The sequence below is a fragment of the Trachurus japonicus genome, chromosome 24 (assembly GCF_045865225.1).
Source record: "Trachurus japonicus isolate A0001 chromosome 24, Traja_1.0".
Taxonomy (NCBI): domain Eukaryota; kingdom Metazoa; phylum Chordata; class Actinopteri; order Carangiformes; family Carangidae; genus Trachurus; species Trachurus japonicus.
Window position 1 is genome coordinate 23050730 of NC_140930.1, and position 19158 is coordinate 23069887.

General features: G+C 42.2%; 2 protein-coding genes across 3 annotated transcripts in view; both read left to right on the plus strand.

Annotated features, from left to right (window-relative positions):
* mdn1 (midasin AAA ATPase 1) overlaps nt 1-5137 on the plus strand; it is a 63279-nt gene extending 58142 nt beyond the window's left edge. For both annotated transcript variants that reach the window (XM_085771125.1, XM_085771126.1), the window contains exons 97-102: nt 1402-1576; nt 1694-1767; nt 1960-2074; nt 2877-2943; nt 3526-3668; nt 3931-5137. In XM_085771125.1, coding sequence (XP_085627251.1) covers nt 1402-1576; nt 1694-1767; nt 1960-2074; nt 2877-2943; nt 3526-3668; nt 3931-4116 — 760 coding nt within the window. In that variant the 3' untranslated portion in view covers nt 4117-5137. The remainder of the gene's footprint in view (nt 1-1401; nt 1577-1693; nt 1768-1959; nt 2075-2876; nt 2944-3525; nt 3669-3930) is intronic.
* A 2707-nt stretch (nt 5138-7844) lies between these two features.
* Nucleotides 7845-15505, plus strand: LOC146961973 (uncharacterized). Its single transcript, XM_085771192.1, has 7 exons — nt 7845-7978; nt 9243-9366; nt 9587-9795; nt 9893-10068; nt 10181-10325; nt 11534-11670; nt 14207-15505. The coding sequence occupies exons 1-7, from the start codon at nt 7930-7932 to the stop codon at nt 15368-15370; spliced, it is 2004 nt and encodes a 667-aa protein (XP_085627318.1). The 5' UTR covers nt 7845-7929; the 3' UTR covers nt 15371-15505.
* The last annotated feature ends 3653 nt before the right edge of the window (nt 15506-19158 follow it).

The window sequence follows — 19158 nt, forward strand, 5'->3', positions numbered from 1 at the left end:
TGTCAAAAGTTTAACTCGAATGATCAGATTTGCCCATCAGTTTCAAGGTCACACGTTCTGTCAGTGCGAAACACAAACCTCCCAATAAGGAGGCATTTTCAAAAATTTGTGAATGAGATTTAGAAATTTGAGACTGAGTTTCTTTCCCTGCTTTCCTGTCTCTCTACACTGTCCTATCAATGAAGGGAATCTAAAGAAAGACATTTGAGATTGAGATTACATCTTTAAACATTTCTAAAAACATGTTTTCTTATTATGTGTTGGGGGTTGAAGACTGAAAATGTCAATTTACCTGTTTACAATTGAATCTACAACATGATAAAGTGTTGAAGTGAAGGTATGAAGCTTCTGTATGTTGACTGTATGTAGTGAAAGCTGCATGAATTTTTAGTTAGCTCCCATCCTGATGTTGTCTCCTCTGATCAGGAGACTGAGGCGCACTGTGTTGTGGCCTCAGGAGAAACTGTTGATACTACAGCAGCACAGTGTGCTTTTTCTCCTGTATTTTATTATTTGTTAAAGGAGACACAGAACAGTGGACATAAATGACAGCAATGCTACCTTTAATTATATCACATAAACACAATGGCATAAAAGAAACAAATGAAAGTGTAACCACACTATATTGGACCTTACAGAGATAGTTCTTAGAAACACACAGTTCACAGTTTAGAAATTACACATGGATCAGGAACTATGCAGCCAAATCAATGAAACAAAATCAATACCCAGGAAGGAACATTAGGGAGATACAGAAGTGCAAGGGAGGAGGGTGCCAAGCCACACTGCAGCAGCCTCTGTTGTACCACTCATACCTCAGAATACCTCAGAGGGGAGAGATCTCAGGATGGAAAGTATTCAGAGATTGGGGCATGTGTTGTAATCAGCATGATCTGATATCACCAAGTAATTAACAGCCCAGGAGCGCTGTTATAACCAACTGGTTAGGTTTAGGGTTGGGGTTAGTCCTGGGCTGTTGTTTACTTGGTGATATCAGATCGTGCATGTAATCAGTAGGTAAGATGTACACAAACATCTTACCTACTGATGCTATTGGATCGGACCATGCTTCCTCTCCAAACTCAGTTGCCAAGTCCCTGTTCCATAAACATTACATTTTGTCAGTGTTACATGAAGTGAGGGACTGTAATTTTCCATAGAAATAGGAAATAATTCTCCTGTTATGGTGACAAGAATGAGTCAATAACCGGGGCTGTTGGCTGGGCTTCAGGGAGACCTAGGCTGTTAATAAATTGTCCAGCCTGGAGGTATCCATAAAAATGTTGAGATAACAATTTTTCATCCTCAAACAAATCACCAACAATCCTAATATGACGATCATACACAGTGTGGTTAACGTGTGAGAGTCTGAGCTGACGGTTTTGCGTTGTCGCTCCACAGAGGCGACTACCGCACGGGGAAGCGTCTGAACATGAGGAAGGTGATCCCCTACATCGCTAGCCAGTTTCGCAAAGACAAGATCTGGCTGAGGAGGACCAAGCCCAGCAAGAGGGAGTACCACATCTGTCTGGCTGTGGACGATTCGTCCAGCATGGTGGACAACCACTCCAAACAGGTAACACTGTCCCGCTGTCTCACCTCATCTAAAATCGCCTTAAAGTCAGTGAACATCTTAACACATGAGCTGCTTTGTGTGTGTGTGTGTGTGTGTGTGTGTGTGTGTGTGTTGCAGCTGGCGTTTGAGTCCCTGTCAGTGATCATCAATGCTCTCACTCTGCTGGAGGTTGGACAGGTGTCTGTGTGCAGGTGAGAATACACAATATTGATGTAACTGTGCTAAAAAACATGGAGAACTATGGAGCCATGTGACAAACACCAAGACCTCAACACAAAAAGAATCACAATAGTGACAGGAGAAAAGGTGAAGACACTGAATTGTGTAGTGTATGTTGTCTGTACCCATGTGTTGACACGCCTCCTGTCTGCTGCTGTGTGTAGTTTTGGCGAGCAGGTGCAGCTGCTCCACCCCTTCCAGCAGCAGTTCACCGACGAGTCCGGCGCTCGGATCCTCAGACTCTGTCAGTTCCAGCAGAAGAAGACCAGGATAGCACAGGTGACTCCTCCACCACCACAGCTCTCCACTGTGAACCCCTGAACACAGTGTTTGTGATGTGCAGCACAGGGTTCTGTGTTTAAGACACTGCAGGAGGAGCTGGTCCTACGGGTCAATCATTTCTAGCAAACTTATGTTTCATTCCTGATTCCTAAAGTACGCTGCTTTAGGTCACAAATGTAATGAGAGGAATAGTTCAACATTTTGGCAAATTGGCCAATTGCCATAATCCCTGTAGTTTTAGGAGTATGTTCGTTACCGAAATCAAGAAATTCCATGACCCTCCGTAGCGTAGCTCTGAGCAGTTCTAAAAATAGCCTACTCCTATGACTATAGGAATTATGGCAATGGGCCAATTTGCCAAAATATTGAACTATCCCTTTAAGATGTGAGAGATTAAACAAAGGAACAGTCCACTGTTACCATCTCATAACATGTTTAAAGACATGTATCAAGACCTAGGTTGCCTAGTGTAGGTTGTATCTACGAGGATCTTTCCAGGTGTTACTGTCAGATCACAAACACTGATCCAAACCAGCTGTAAAACTGTTTTACTTCAGATAGGACTAATACACAGACCATGTGAACGCTTCATATTGTCAATGAGAGTAGATCATAGAAATCCAGATTTAGATAAAAACTCTGTCAACAACACTCCAGTGTGAGTTGAAACAGTCACAAAATTAGTTCAGTTCTGTTTCTTATAATTTCATCTGAATTGCTTTGAGGCTGTGTTAGACATGTTAGACATGTGCTGTGACTCCTCCTGTCAGACTGATCAGTTCATCTCTCTCCTCTGCAGTTCATGGAGACTTCAACCAAAATGTTTCTCGCAGCTCGGCAGCAGATTCCAGGATCTATAAACTCAGGTAACCACACACATGCAAGCACACACTCACACACATGTTGTATCTGTTTTTATTTATTTTTGATTCTTTTTTTTCTTTTATTAGTATTTTTGGGGGCTTTTTGCCTTTAATTGATAGGCAAGCAAAGGGCCACCGTGGGATTCGAACGGGCCAGCTCCAGTGATGGAGGATTATAGCCTCTGTATATGGGGTTTCAAATAGCACCCAAATTTATACATTGGTTCCCAGCAGGGAAAAAACTATCTTTACTTTGAATTATTGCTAGTTTAGCTCTGTGTATGGTGTGAATTCAGCACCTGCACATAGTTGTCCAGATAAAACCATAAAATAAACAAAAAAATGACAAAATGGACAAAGACTCAAAATGCAAACCCAGCAGCAGTTGAAATTGGTAAAACCAGGTCAGGAGTGATACAGAAAGATCACGTCCTTGTTCTTAATTGGTCAATTGCTTGCCCAATGCCCATCCAGTGCACCAGAGCAGCCATCAATAAGAATGAGCTGTGGAAAACTGTAGTTTATGCTAATCTACTTCATGCTTGACTGGCCCTCTGACCTCTGGCCTCTGGCCTCCCTCCACAGAAACGGCTCAGCTGCTGGTGGTGGTTTCCGACGGCCGGGGGCTGTTCCTTGAGGGGAAGGAGCGGGTGATGGCGGCGGTGCGAGCGGCACGCAGCGCCAACATCTTCGTCATGTTTGTGGTGCTGGACAACCCCAACTCACGGGTGAGAACGGCAGCGTGTGACCTGAATGGCTTCTCTCTTGGCTCTCTCTTTTTTACTTAATCTTTCATGCTAAATTCATTTTAAATGGAGTTCTTACTATTGTTTTATTTTTTACTATATTGTCCATGATTAACTACTGTATATTGTATTTATTATAACTGTACCGTGCACTTTGGTCAGTTGAGGTTGTTTTTAAATGTGCTTTATAAATCAACTGTGACTTGACTTGAGACTAACCCGGCGGTGCTGTGCTCTGCTGCAGGACTCCATCCTGGACATCAAGGTGCCCATATTCAAGGGGCCCGGGGAGCTGCCGGAGATCCGCTCCTACATGGACGAGTTCCCCTTCCCCTTCTACGTCATCCTGCGTGACGTCAACGCCCTGCCCGAGACCCTGAGCGACGCGCTCCGGCAGTGGTTCGAGCTCGTCACGGCGGCAGACCAGTGAAGGCCGACGAGAAGCCATCTTTAACGAGAGAAGAGAGAGAAGTGGGGGCAGCAACCAACTGCACAATGTCACACTGCTGCTGCCGGCTTCTCACACCAACACAACACACGAAGCGAAAACACAAAAAGAAAAAAGACGGATGATTTGCCGCTGTACATGTGCCTTTATTTTCTTATTTTTACTGTAGATTTTAGTAGAGTTTAATAGCAACCTTTGCTGTTTTTTCGATCTTTGTTATCAGGGTAATTCTGTTTCTTTTGTAATGTATTGAGGATTGCTTTAACTTGCACGTCTCTGATGAAATGATAGAAACAAAATAATGTGATTTTCATTGCGTGTGAACCACCTCAGTGAAGAGTCAGTAAATACCTCTGTCCACCTTGTATGATAACACCCCAACCCCCTCTACCCCAACGTTATTTGTTCCTTTGTGTGGACGTTCTAGTCAGTGCTGCAGAGATCATCACATCACTCATTCACCCTGAGTACGAACACAACCGCAGATGTTCAGAGCTGGGTGTCTGTGAGGAAGAACACCAGAGACCGAATCGTAGCGCATGGGAAAGGTCGTGACCCACGATCAGAGGAAGTCCAAAAAAAAATGTGCCTTTGGAGAGGAAAGAGTTCGGCATCTAACCTGAGGCGTCAGGTGAAAGATGGGAGGCGCGGCCACAGCTCTGTAAGGAAATTCCAGTCTCATGTACTTTGAAGTACGGGGTCCTGCAAACCCCACCTGAGAAACAACCCCCCCTCCCCTCCCCAGTACGACCAGTTTTTGTGGTTTAAAGACGACATATCTGCTGTGTTGATCTTCCATCCATAACTGTGTGAGCTCATCACTGTGTTCTCCGTTAGGGAGTAGGTGTTGACGAAATGTTTATTATCACCCTCTGTGTTTTGTAACGTGGACATACATGTGAGCAGGCGACGGACATATTTAAAAAAGAGGGTTCCTCCATCGCATCGATCTGTTAAACCACCACACGAATGATCCTGACTGAATAAACAGTTTACAAGGCTGCTCTGACTCCGCCTGAACTCTTTACACACCTGAACGACAGAGACTGAACACTGCGTATCCATACCGTAGCGATAACGTCTCTATATCGGAGGCACTGGCTCTGAACCAGCACTGGAACCAGCTCGGTGGAGAAGGGGCCACTAGTAGCATGTTCCTGGCAACAGCCTTGTCTCCCTTCCAGTTACAGAACTATTTGTGTTGGCGGAGCTGAAGAAATGATTAAATAAACAAACAAATCACAATCTCTTGTAGTTTATTACTGTTAACTAACAAAATGCTGACGTCTTAAGACGTATAGAATTGACATGTTAACAGGTAATGCAATAACAGCGTCCTCATTCTCTTCCCCATCCTCAGCAGAATCAATGACAAAGTCATCAGCAGGACTCCTAAAAAAAAATCTGATCCCCCCCATCACCCCCTCTTTTAATGTCAACATTACATCTTTAGGCCCTTCAAAAACATACTTCAAAAATCTTTTCAAGCAAAACATTTTTGCTAAATACTGGTATTTTAATGAATTGATCTGGTGTTTTCTGGTATTTGTTCTCAGCAGAGCATGTGAGAGCAGAGCTTGACTGGCAAGATTTTGTATGGAACAGGCAGCGGACGAAAACAAAATAGAGCGGAAATTTATCTCCCGCTTTATCCTGCTTAAAATTCACTGAAAAATATTTAATTGATTCAATTAGCCTACTGTTCAGATTATGTAAGGGAAGAGAAGCGAAACAGAACTCATAATGGACTACGATGATGCCAGGTTAGGGTTTAACTGTACAATGCTCCTTTTGTTCTTTTCTCTCTTTTTCTGTGGAGCGGACAAAAGAGTGAGTGAGCAGAGCGTGATAAAAGTTGTTGTTGGAGCAGTTAGGAGCAAAGAATGAGCAGAACCGAGTAGAGTGGAGCAAATTGATGGGTCTGTGTAGTACATGAGTATTGAGACTGTTCATCAGGGTAAAATGCAGTGACACATGGTTGCTTTTGTAAAAATATGAAATACCTGTTGTGTTGTTCCATTCGTGCCCTTCTGTAAAACACCTTCAAAGTACACATTTTGCAGTAAATGATAACATCTAAATATACCAATATTTTCAAACGTACTTATTACAAAAATATTGCTTAAAGATTATTTTTACAGTCTATGGATTTACCTCAGGGGTCCCAGCATTCCGGCACTCTTCAGGATCCACACACGTTTCCTGTGGACAAGTTACCACAGTTGTGCTAGAGCACAACTCCACTTATATCCAACTGTCTTTTAGGTTAAAGAAAGTTCAGAAGATGACTGGATAAACAACAGAAATATAATGGCCATATTAATGGTAATTTACGTGTATTTCTACGAACCTCACCTCCCTCTGGTTTTCTATTGCTCAACTTTGATCTATACTCCTCTGTAAGCCTGTAGGCTACTGTATCAATTTCTTTCACAACTTTCACCGTTGATACAGGAGGATCAAAATAACTACATCGTCCCAAGTTCATCTGGTCATGAACAGTACCATGTGAATATGGTGATTGGGTACTGCTCCTGCCATGAGGAAGCTGATTGCCACTGGTGAGTTACACCTACCGGCATGTATAATGAGAAATATTAAAGCCCATGGGGAAAGTATGAGTCCTACTGTGTGATGGTATAGTCAACAGTTTGTACCCTTGTATTTAATTTTTTTAAATACAACTTTGGCCTGTATTGCTTTTTTTTTTTTAAAAAATAAATAAATATATATATATATATAATTTTTATGACACATTTTGATTTATTGTCTCTTTGTAGTGCAGCTAAAGTCTAAAATGTTTTTAACAGGAATGGACATACCTGACGACTGGTTCCAAACCTTGGCACTACCTCACTCTCCTGGAATCATGTCATGTTAGTTTAAACTCTGTCAACTGTCAATGCACACAAAATAAAGTCTTATTTAAATAAACTGACTGAAGACTTATTTCAGATCTTATCCTTTACATGAGATATCCTTTATGTGAGAATCAAATCTACATTTGTTTACAAGTTTTGTTTTGTTTCTTTTTTTAATCACATGATCTCGTGTTTTTGGCCTGTGTTTTTCACACAGTGGAGTGGATATGGAACTAGAAGCTGGAACAAGTAACACTTCCTGCAAAAACTGTGCCATTTGTGTTCACCTTTGGCACAGTAGGCGGCTATAACCAATACTGTCTGATGCCTCCAATGCAACTGGACTTGCTGTCATGTATTGTGTTGTAACACTGGAGTTACCAGTAGGTGGTGCTGTGACATTACAAGTACAGTCTATAGTGGTCTAAAACCACAACAACAATAACACAATGTTTAGACCTTTTTATATTATAAAAAGGTCTAAACATTGTTCGGTCTGCTAAGCCTTCCTTAAGGAATTGAGTCAAATACACTAATAAGATTTTGTTGACGCTTTAAATCACTCAAAAAGGTCTTGGACCGTGAATTGGTTCTCATCATGTTTTTCATATCCTGAAGGTAGGCCACCACCTTCACACACACGCACGCGCGCACACGGTACGGCACAGGTGCAATGTTCACAAACAAGTGAGGTCACATTCCTTCGTCATTCACGGAAACCTGTTTCACCGGAAAATCTCACTCTGAGCAGAAATCATTGTTTTTACCGGTGGCGCGGAGCTAATTGTCTTTATTTACTTCCTCTTTGTGTTTCTCGGCATGTGTGTTGTTAAAAGCAGTCTTGGTTGGTCTTGGGGGACTTGTAGCCTACGGTCTGATGACAGGTGAAGCCGACTAGCAGGGGACAGTGGGACACGACACCCTCCGCTCAGAGATGTGGACAGTGTTGATTGTTTTTAACCTGGGTGTCCTTCACCACACAGGTACAGTATGACAGCAGAAAACTGCTTTTTCTTTCTTTTTCTTTCTTGGGCACGTCACGCTTATGTCGTGAAGTTGTTTCAGGATATTTTGTTTCCATTTGTGAGTAACGAAACCGTGTGTGTGGCTACATTTACAGTTTTTTCATTGGTATGGCTCATTTTTCGAAACAGAATATAGCCTACATTCTCAAAACTCTAAGATCATTTGGCACAACACCATCACTTGCAAAGGCGCATATCTCTCTCAAAACAGTTCACTCGCGTCAAAACTAAATGTCCTTCTCATACAAATAGCCAGTGTCCCCAAAATGCATCATCCCTTTGGCATTGTGTGAGCACAAGTAAAAATGTTTATTTGTTTTGTCATGTGGCAGTGAGAGGACCATTGAAATGTCCCTCATGTCCACCTCACAGTCTTAGCCCAGTCCTTCATTGACATAGTATTGTAGTCTATTTAGTTTCCAGAATACAATTGTGTATAAAACTGGGGGAAAAAAAAGATTTTACGGTAACAGCCTCCAAGGTTTGACATCACACATTGCACTCAAACTACCAGGGAAAGGTAGCCATTTTTATCCACACATAAAGTAACTTCCATACATCAGAGTAAAAATAAAATGTATAAAGCATAATATAGAATATAGCTACACATAAACAAAAACAAGGAAAATTATATGTAGCCTACTACATTGCTGTAAATAAATGGTATCCTGGGATTATCTTCTTGATTTTGACAACTGAACAGACTACTGTGCATGTGATGACTTATAGAATGAAATGAGGCTGACATGTTTTGGAGAGAACAACCATTAGACTGAGAATCAACGATCAGTTTAGATCAACAAGATCTATTCACTTGGAAATTGTGCTAACTGCAGGCTATCTGTACTTAATTATTTGCAAAGATGTACGAAGACATTGGCAATGAATGAGAAATACTATTCTGTTGAACAAGTGCCAAGTGGTTTGGAGATTTGTCCATGTTGTTTAGAGAATGTAATTTCGGTTTCAAAAAATGAGCCAAACCAATGGAGAAAAACTGTCATGGGGACAGAAATGGCACTCATTTGCCAAACAAGTTTACAGCGCACTTTTTATGTGAGGAATTTACTGGTATTTTTGTGGCACTACAAACACATAGTGGTTGACGGATCAGTCACCCATCCTACAAAATTACATTACACTCCAAAAATTGTACATGACCTCTGCATGTCATGTAGCTGATCATCTGTCTCCCTCTCAAATGTCTGATGTTTCTCCATAGTCTCGTCCTCTCCTCCCAGTCCCACCAGTGTCAACTTCTCCTCAGTGAACCTTAGGAATCTTGTGCAGTGGTTACCAGGAAATGGCACACCGGCAGACACACACTTCACAGTGCAGTATGCAATGTAAGGTTGAATTGAAAAATACCTCGAAAATAGAAAATATGTTCTTTTATGAAAGTGTAGGCTACTTGGAACCGATTATTGTCTTCAATCTGTTCATTTTATGGTGCAATACTCTAAAGGCAGGATCAGACTTTGCCTGGTCAAAGTTGAGGATCATGTTTTATTAAGACTGTCTTCAGCAATTGAGAGCAGACAACATCCTGTTTTTCCACTCTACTAGTTATGGAGATAGCGTGAAAGGAAGTAAAGGAAACCGGGTGCATTGGAGGGCAGTGCACCAGTGCACTGACATAGTGCGGAGATGGTGTGATCTGAGCAATGAGACTTGGGATCAGGAGCAGGGATACTACGCCAGAGTTCGTGCTGTGGGGAGGAGAGGAAGTTCCAAATGGGTCTTGACAGGGAGGCGATTCGACCCAAAGACGGACAGTAAGTTAAAGTGGCATTCAAACTTTTTGAAACATCAATTTCAAATATTTTAAATTGACTAAAAACAAAACAAAACCATGTATGTCTACCTGTGTAGCTAGTTTTGGCCCTCCAGTGGTTTCTGTGGAAGTAGAGGACAACAATGCCATCATCACTCTGAAGGGACCTATGAGATATCAGCCTGAAAACCACACAGCAGTCATTTCCATGGCAACATTATACCCTCAGATGACTTACAGCCTGTTCATCCAGAATTCCCGTCGCAACCAGATAGTGAGTTGGAATAGCTACTGTATATAAAAGGCCTGCTCTCACCCTGTTTTTCTGGACCCCTAAACCAGTCATGGACATGCTATTTATTTTTTGCTTTCTTGTATTTATTTAGCATCATTTCCCAATGGTCTCGAATCCATACAATTATCGTCGGATGGACCATGAAACAGAGTATTGCTTCCGTGCCACGGCAAGTTTGGCCTCCCTGCCCGTCCTGTGCCAGTCCTCTGAATGGCACTGCATAACCACACCTAAAGGTACAGAAACATTGCTGGAGTCTACAAAATAGCAGGGCTCCAGACAAAATTTAGGTGCACCCAAATTTTTGTGTCCCACTAAATGCACGCCGCTATGGCGTCACTTTGGGTTGTGAGTAGGGATGCAAATTATCAATTAGGCCTAATTCATTAATCATTAGTTGGTTGACCGCCAATCAATTAATGGTTAATTGATAATCGTCGATTTTCCTGAGAACCTAAATTTCCTTTGGTATAGGGTCTATAACATAAAAAGCTGAACGTTGCTTGGCTCTACACTAATATTTGTTAGTTCCTACTTTAGGGGCACAATGAAAAATGTTTACCGGTAAATAATATGTTTTTTAACCCTTAAATAATGTTGAGGGTCCAATGTGACGCATTTTTACATTTGAGAACAGTAAAAACACCCTAAAGATTTTTCCTTTGACTTCAAGCTGACTTCTAATGTGACCCAGTATAGTATGGGTCATACATGGAAATATTTCAACTTTTTTAAATCAACAGACACAAGCAAGAAGTTGTTCTAGGCCTATTCACAATATTTGATACAGGTGAATTGGTCTTTCCTGCCACTACACTATTATGATATTAACTCTGATATGAATTACTATTTAACTACTTCAATCACAGAAGTATTGATTTGTTGAACACCTGCTGTAAACATTAATAAAACTCAATCACCTGCCACATAAGCAGCTCCATGTTGTCCTTGTGTGATCATCAGGGACAACATGGACAACCTGGTCATCTGAGGACAGAGAGCTTTGAGGTTGAAGTTTATATTAATGAAGGGTGCACTGTGAGACTGTGACAGGTCAGCTGTTCGGCTGTTTTTTTTTTATTTTAATAAAGCTCCCTTATATCGACCCAGCTGAAACACGGGAGGACGCTGATCCTCCCACATGCCGCTCTGCTCCCCACTCCACTGTCCTTCTAAATGTAAATCAGTTCGGTCACACAGAGAGATTATGCACTTGCGAAATAAATTTGTTTTCACCCGGGCATCAGGTGCACCAGTACGACGTAGAAAAATTATTAGTCTTACTCTTAAAAATTTGGTTGCAGTCTGGAGCCCTGAATAGTGTTTTTAGCTTTACTGTATCTTCTACATAACTACTGATGTAGTTTTGAAGATTCTCACATAGTATTCCCTATATGAACCTTTAAACACGTTTGTGTGACATGTTCCTGATTCCTGCCTCCAGATCCTGTGACTGACCAGCTGCAGAGCACAGTTTGGGGTATTGTTGTTCCATCTTTGTGCATATGTGTGCTCGTGGTGGTCGGCTACTTTCTCCACAACTACCTGGTGGGAAAAGGACAGAAGAGCCCTGGTACACTGGTAATGTACTTAGTGTATACATTCATGCACATGCTGGCAAGTGAACCACAACTTGTCAAATCTTTGTGCTTACAGGGATAGTTCACCCAAAATTCAAATTTGACTAATTTTCTACTCACCCTCATGTGTACTAAGGGCTGAGTTATCCATGCCTTTTTGGAGTTACAGGGGGCTCCGCGCAGCACTGCATTGCCATATGATGGTGCAAATCTTGCCTGATTTGCACTGACACAGGCAGAGCAGTGAAATGAGACACTGGGAGCTTCGCTACAAACAAGCTTAAAACATAGACTTATTTAATTTTTTTCGGAACAATTTCTCATGTCGGGGCTTCAATACAAGAGGGACATTACAGACGAGCACTATGGAGGTATTTGGATGTTTTTTGGTGTGTCTTTTTGGACGAAGAAAAGTGAGACCCGTTCGCCACCGTCATATGGACATGCAGTGCTGCACGGAGCCCCGCTGTAACTCCAAAAAGGCACGAATGACTCTGAAACTTCTCCCAGCCCTTAGTCGACATGAGGGTGAGTAGATAATGAGTGAAATTTGGGTGAACTATCCCTTTACTGCAAAAAAAGGGTAATGATTTAGGGTTATGCAGAGGGTATTTAATTACAAAAAGAGAAGTTTTATCTTAACTATGCTACATTTTTACCTTAATTAAACAGCTTCAATTTTAACTTTAATTTTGATGGTTGAATAAATGACTTGTAACTTGTTAGGAAGGAGAATAGAGGCTCTCTGCCTTCCACTGGGCCAAAAAGCAACCCTGCAAGATCAGAGCCTCCGACCCGGGGTCCCAGCTCTTGTCTTGGCAGCACAGTGACACAAACGCGCCCCGTAACCCATAATCTCTTGTTTATGACAGATAAGACTACACAAGCATACACATTTTAACGAGTAGCCTATATGATAAATAACATTATACACTTCTCCATGGATTGCTTTCTCGTCGGCTTCGTTGAAAACAAATGCACATGAAGGAGAGGAGAGTTAGCAAAACAGTGGAAAAGCGCCTGGACGTAGCCTACTATAGTTCCTCTTTAAAGAACCAGTTGAAGAACTGGTTTAATTTCTAGTGTCTAAGTGGTACAGTATGGAACAAATAATTAAAGGTACATTGAATAAGTTCTCCTGTTATCTATTCACGAAAATCGATTATTTCGTTCAAAAGTACGTTTTTCATTCATCAGTAATTACCCCCATCAACAAAGTGAAGTGTTCCTTTCAGCTCTGAATGAGCCGTTCATATCATTCATATCTCCATGGAGCGGGTAAGCTCGGTGCTGCTGCCATGTGGTGTCGCCATGTTTTTACCTTCAGTTAGTGATGTGCAGATCGATACTGAAATATCGATACTTCCGATACCAGGTCTGTGTGCTCTAGAATCGATACTCAAATGAAAATATCGATACTTTTGATACTTCAGTCATTTGTGGTTATGCATATCATTAACATGGAAAGTAACTAAACTATTCAGATCTTGTCTAAATGACACGCGGTTGGTAGGCTAGGAACTACTTTTTCTTCCACCTAAGTGCGTAACGTGTAAGCGCAGCGGCATGCAGCTGCTCACAAAGTCAATGGCGGAGCGGAAAGGGGTCAGGTGTGGAGCTATTTCAGTGCCACAAACAGTGAAGATGAAGTCTGGAATATCTGTGGGAAAATTATGAATAATATTATAAATGCATGAATTAAAAAAAATATATGTTTGTTTATTATTTTCTTATTTAATTTATGGTTTTATTATTTTACTTATGTTCTTTTTTTAGTGTTTGAAACACTATTTTCGGCTATATTCTAAACGAGGCCACTACCTCAATATAGTTCAGAGTTTAAAATAAATACGTTAGGCTACTCTGAAGTCTTGCATCCTTAGGAAGCTATGACTTGAAATACAGTACTTTTTTTATTTTATTAGATTTACCAGGCACATTAGGTGCATTTGCACAAAGTATCGGTATCGGATCGGTATCGCCGATACCAGTCTGAATTTTACTCAGTATCGGATCGGAAAGGAAATTTGTGGTATCGAACATCACTACCTTCAGTGGCAGCGTGACGGTAGGAAACCACGGAAACTCAGCGGAAACACCGGAGCTGTCGGCTCAGGTCGAGGTGGCGTCTGTGAAAAGTCACCGCGGTAACGCAGTGAGGACTGTGAGGACTGCACGTGAATGCTGCATTCAGGCGCAGTCGGAAAAACGGCCGTCGATAACAAACCAGATGTCATTTTAGTCACAGAAGTCCAGAGAAAGCTGGTAAAACGTGGGTCAGGTAAACAATACGACATCACCATGACAACATATTGTCATGTGTATTGTTTTGCCTCGTGCTGACGGGCCATTTGTTTACATAGAGGCTTGTTTAAGCCGTTACCTGCAGCAGCTGTTGTCCGTCTGCCATCTAACTGCACCACTAGATGGGAGTAATTCTTACACAATGTACCTTTAAGCCTGTTTCATGACATGTAAGATAAAGAAGGATCATTGTCAGTCTTTGAATGCAACACCTTTTCTCATTAAATCTCCAGAACCAACATTCCTTTCACTCTCCTGTCACCACTCCTACTTCTTTCCCTCCCGAGAAGCTCAACCTCATCCTCATCATCGAAAGCAACTCACCATCCGGCATTGGCACTGCCATATCAGACGCGGCATGCCCCGAGCAAAACAACACAGGTCCCCCTCCAGGATACGCTTCCCAGAGTCCTGAAACACCTGCAGAGCCTGATAATGTGTCCGTTGACTACGGCTTTGTTGGATTGGCTCCTAAAATCAATGACAAAGAAGAGGAGGCAAGAGAGAGGCAGGACAGTGGAGACGTAAGGAATAATCTGCAGAATTGTCTAGCGGAAGACTGTTATGAGAAGAAAGAGTTGAGAGTTAAAGACATTCACTCTGCTAGAGACAACTCTCCATGGGCAAGGTCGTATCTCTCACAGGGGTCACCCCACGCATCCATGCAAACACTCATGCCAATTCACTCACAGAGAGAGGTGAGCACACTAGTACAGGCACAGGCACTGGCATCAGTTTTGACCCAAATTCAGGGGTCGTTACTCTCTTTGCAGGGAGCAATGAAGGGAGAGGTGGACAAAGACTGCCCAGGTTTATTTCTAACCAGAAACAACCAAGCTGGCCTCATCCACGTTCCATTACCAAATCATCAAACAAAAGAGGAAGACAGGGAAGGGGAGATTGATGGAAAAGTCAGAGTAAGAACAGATGGAAAGGTAGATGGGGCTGTAGAGGAAGAAAGTGAAAGTGAGAAAATAGCTCTCTTGTCTGCTTGTGCGTCCAAGAACATCAATTACATCCCTAATCCCCACAATGTCCCATCAGATTTCTTACCAAAAGACTGTGTTCTGAGTCTAGCAACAGCAAACAGTAGAGAGACAGACAACGATAAGGAGGAGGAGGAGGAGGAGGAGGGAACTATTTGTATTAATTGGGATCCTGAAACTAGGAAACTACTGCTGCCAGAGACGGTGAACTTCAAAGAGCAAGGAGGCTTGGGAGGAGAGGAGGGGAAAGTGAATGCCACGAAGAGCGTGTTGAAGTTGGAAAATGTGTTTGTCAGACGAGGATCTGGGGAGGAGATGGAGGCACTGAGGGAGATAGAAAGAAGGAGAGAAACAGGTGGTGAGGTGGATATTCTGACCAAATGGGATTTGGTGATCCCGCTGGATCAGTAGATCTTCATCAACATTATCTACCTCAATATGACAAAAACACTCTGCCTCCTCATTAGGCGTGGGCTGGAAAGAGATTTTGACGGTATAATAACCTTAAGCAAAAATATTACGGTTTCACATTATTGCGTTGTAGCACTAAAATTTGTTATTTTGAAAAGTCTGGGTTTTAAAAAAAAAAAAAAAACAACTTTTCCAGTGAACACAGTCTTTTATTTAAACAACATATAGAATATTTGGAACATGGTAAACGTGTATCAAGTTAAAATAAATAATAAAATAGATAATTGAATTCTTTCAAATAAGTGCAGTCCTTTAAGGGAGGCGAGACACAACAGCTCATACCGCAGTAACGGGACCATTTTAGTGGTTTTGAAACCGTGGCTCTTCATACTGTGGTGTACCTTGACCCCAACCCACCGGACTATGCCTACTACTCACTTATCCAGTCATTAAAAATCTAATTATACTACATTTTACCCCTTATAAGATGTAGAAAATATCAAATTCTTAGGAGCACTTAGTAAGTCATAGTAGTAGTAGTAAGGTTACCTTTATATCTCTGAAAGTTGCTGCCTTATCATCACAGTCTAGTCTACTGATTAACTCACTAATGACTATGAAGAAATCACATTATATCACCTCAGTGTTTGGGATGATATTAATTGCGTTCTTATTTATTGATAGCTGTTGATAGTCTGTTAAAAGATCACTACTTTAATTGTATTCTTGTGTTTATTTTCTTTTTTTTTCTTGATTAAATTATGTGCAATGTAAATGTAAATCACGTTCACCCTGGCCATGATACTTGAGATCTCATCCCAACAGAGCACTAACAGACTGTTCTGGACCAGACACATAGTCTGACTCCTGGCTCTTCATAATCAGCATCAAAACTCTTTGGACAGTATTTCTCATTTAATAAGTAGCAACTATTCTGTATTGATTTGCTGTCAGTGTATTGTATGAAGGAAATTATGATGGGTAGAGAAACAGGAAAGTTTTCTTTTGTTTCCCCTCCGAACTTTGCAAACTGATTCCTGTTCGGAAATGTGTCAGGATTTTTTTGGTGCCTCACCTACAGGTTATCAGATTCTGTCACTCCTGTATTCCATCATGATCAAATAAGATCACAATTAAGAACACGGTTAATGCACAACCGCTTTTGTACCTCCGTTATTCAGAAGAATGATGCATGAATTATGTTTAAAGGGAATTGAAGGAAATAGTTTTGGTATTTTGTTAGTATTTCTCTTTCTATATTTCTTTTTGTAGTTCTGTCTGAATGAAATACTCAAAATGAAGGACGCTGTAAACATACAACTGTGTAGCCTACTGACAATGTCCCCTCAACAACTACCAGCATTGTCTCATTGTCTAATGTAAAATCTCTGCAGGAAGGGGAACTTTAACACAACTCAGGCTGCAATATAAGTTTGATGCCATGTATTTTGGTAAAACGGTTTTTACTTATTTTACTTTAATAGTTATATTTTTATTGAAATTTTGTATGTTACAAGATACAAATCATTGTATATTCAAAATGAATAATAAAGTGAAAAATAAAATGTATTTCATCTATTCTATTTGATGTTTACAAAGTTAAAGGCCACTCATTCTTTTACTTGTATTTCCTTTTCTTAGAGGTTGTACCTTTACCAGCATTTCTTCAGATAAATCTACAGCTTTAACATTTTAGGAAATGTGGGCTCATCTGTCCACTACTAACACTACACTAACTTCTAATACTGACACCATCCTAGGCTAAATCAAGAGACGATCTGCTGGTCGAACTGCAAAAAGCCAGAAAGAAAGAAATGTACTGCAAGTGTAAAACCAAGTACACTCCCCAATAGCCTATCTTGCATCTGATATCATCTCCTGACAAAACTTTCTCATTCACTGACCTTATCTAGCCTACTACATACAGGCCACTAGTCATTTATTTGATTATTTGCCTATAATGTTAATTGCAAAACATACATTTGATAGCCTGTTACAACCTAAAAAAGATTGTATGGCCATATGGCCTGCTCCATCCGGTGGTCCTGCTCCAGTCGGCGGTCCTGCTCCTCCTGGCGGTCCTGTTTCCGGCGGTCCTGCTTCCAGCGGTCCTGCTCCATCCGGTGGTCCTTCTCCAGCCGGCGGTCCTGCTCTACCTGGCGGTCCTGCTCTACCTGGCGGTCCTGCTTCCGGTGGTCCTGCTCCTCCTGGCGGTCCTGCTCCATCCGGTGGTCCTGCTCCAGCCAGCGGTCCTGCTCCACCTGGCAGTCCTGCTTCCGGCGGTCCTGCTTCCGGCGGTCCTGCTCCTCCTGTCGGTCCTGCTCCATCCGGCGGTCCTGCTTCCGGTGGTCCTGCTCCTCCTGGCGGTCCTGCTCCACCTGGCGGTCCTGCTCCATATGGCGGTGACACTCTACTCTCCCTGGAGGAAGTGTCGGCAGAACTGAGGAGACTGCGTCCTGGCAAGTCGGCTGGCCCTGATGGTGTTTCAGCTAGACTCCTTAAGGACTGTGCTGCCCAGCTGGCTGTGCCTCTCCGTACCATCTTCAACCTGAGCCTGCAGTCATGTAGGATCCCTCTTCTCTGGAAGACCTCGTGCCTGGTGCCGGTTCCCAAAGTGGCGAGGCCAGCAGGAATCAGTGACTACAGACCAGTAGCCCTGACTTCTCATATTATGAAGACTCTGGAGAGACTACTACTTCGCCACCTTCGACCTCAAGTACAGCATTCTGTGGACCCCTTGCAGTTTGCATACCGGGAGAACATTGGGGTGGACGATGCAATCATCTACATGTTGCATCGGATTTACTCTTACCTGGATGAACCTGGGCGATATGTGAGACTGCTGTTTCTAGACTTTTCCAGTGCCTTTGACACAATTCAACCTAGTATTCTGAGAGGAAAGCTGGAGAAGATGGGTGTAGATCCAACCATCATCTTGTGGGTCTATAACTATCTTACAGAGCGGCCACAGTATGTGAGGCTGGGGAATTGCATGTCAGACACAGTGGTGAGCAGTGTAGGAGTACCACAAGGTACTGTGCTCTCACCTTACCTCTTCACACTTTTCACTGCAGATTTCACATCCACATCTGAATCTTGCCATGTTCAGAAGTACTCTGACGACACGGCCATAGTGGCATGTGTGAAGAAGGGACAGGAAGATGAATACAGGGACCTGGTGGGGGCGTTCACAGTCTGGTGCAACAAGAACAACTTGTTGCTTAATACATCAAAGACCAAAGAAATGATTATTGACTTTGGCAGGTCCAAAAGATCCTTACGGCCTGTGACTGTGGATGGGGTGGACATTGAGAGGGTTCAGTCATACAAGTACCTTGGAGTACACCTTGATGACAGGCTGGACTGGTCCGTACACACAAATGATGTGTACAAAAAGACACAAAGCAGGCTCTTCTTTTTAAGAAGACTCAGGTCTTTTGATGTATGTAATGTAATGCTGCGTATGTTTTATCAGTCTGTCATTGCAAGTGTTACATTCTTTGCTATTGTCTGCTGGGGTAACAACATCAAGGTCAGGGACAGGAACAGACTAGACAGGCTCATCAAAAAATGTAGCTCTGTGATGGGGGAGGGAGCGGAGCTGGTAGAGGCTGTGGTTAAGTGGAGGATGGGGTGTAAGTTGAAGACCATCCTGGGTGACCCCCAACACCCTCTACACAAAACCTTCTCAGGTCAGAGGAGCAGCCGAAGCAAAAGGCTCATCTCCCTGACCTGCAGAACAGAAAGATTTAAGAGATCATTTGTTCCTGCTGCAATCGCTTTATATA

Bases quoted from the DNA above. Each gene is read 5' to 3' on its own strand.
- LOC146961973 (XM_085771192.1), top strand. From the start codon at position 7,930: ATGTGGACAGTGTTGATTGTTTTTAACCTGGGTGTCCTTCACCACACA. The intron at 9,796-9,892 runs GTAAGTTAAAGT...CTACCTGTGTAG, and splicing joins ATTCGACCCAAAGACGGACA to CTAGTTTTGGCCCTCCAGTG. The intron at 11,671-14,206 runs GTAATGTACTTA...TTAAATCTCCAG, and splicing joins AGAAGAGCCCTGGTACACTG to AACCAACATTCCTTTCACTC.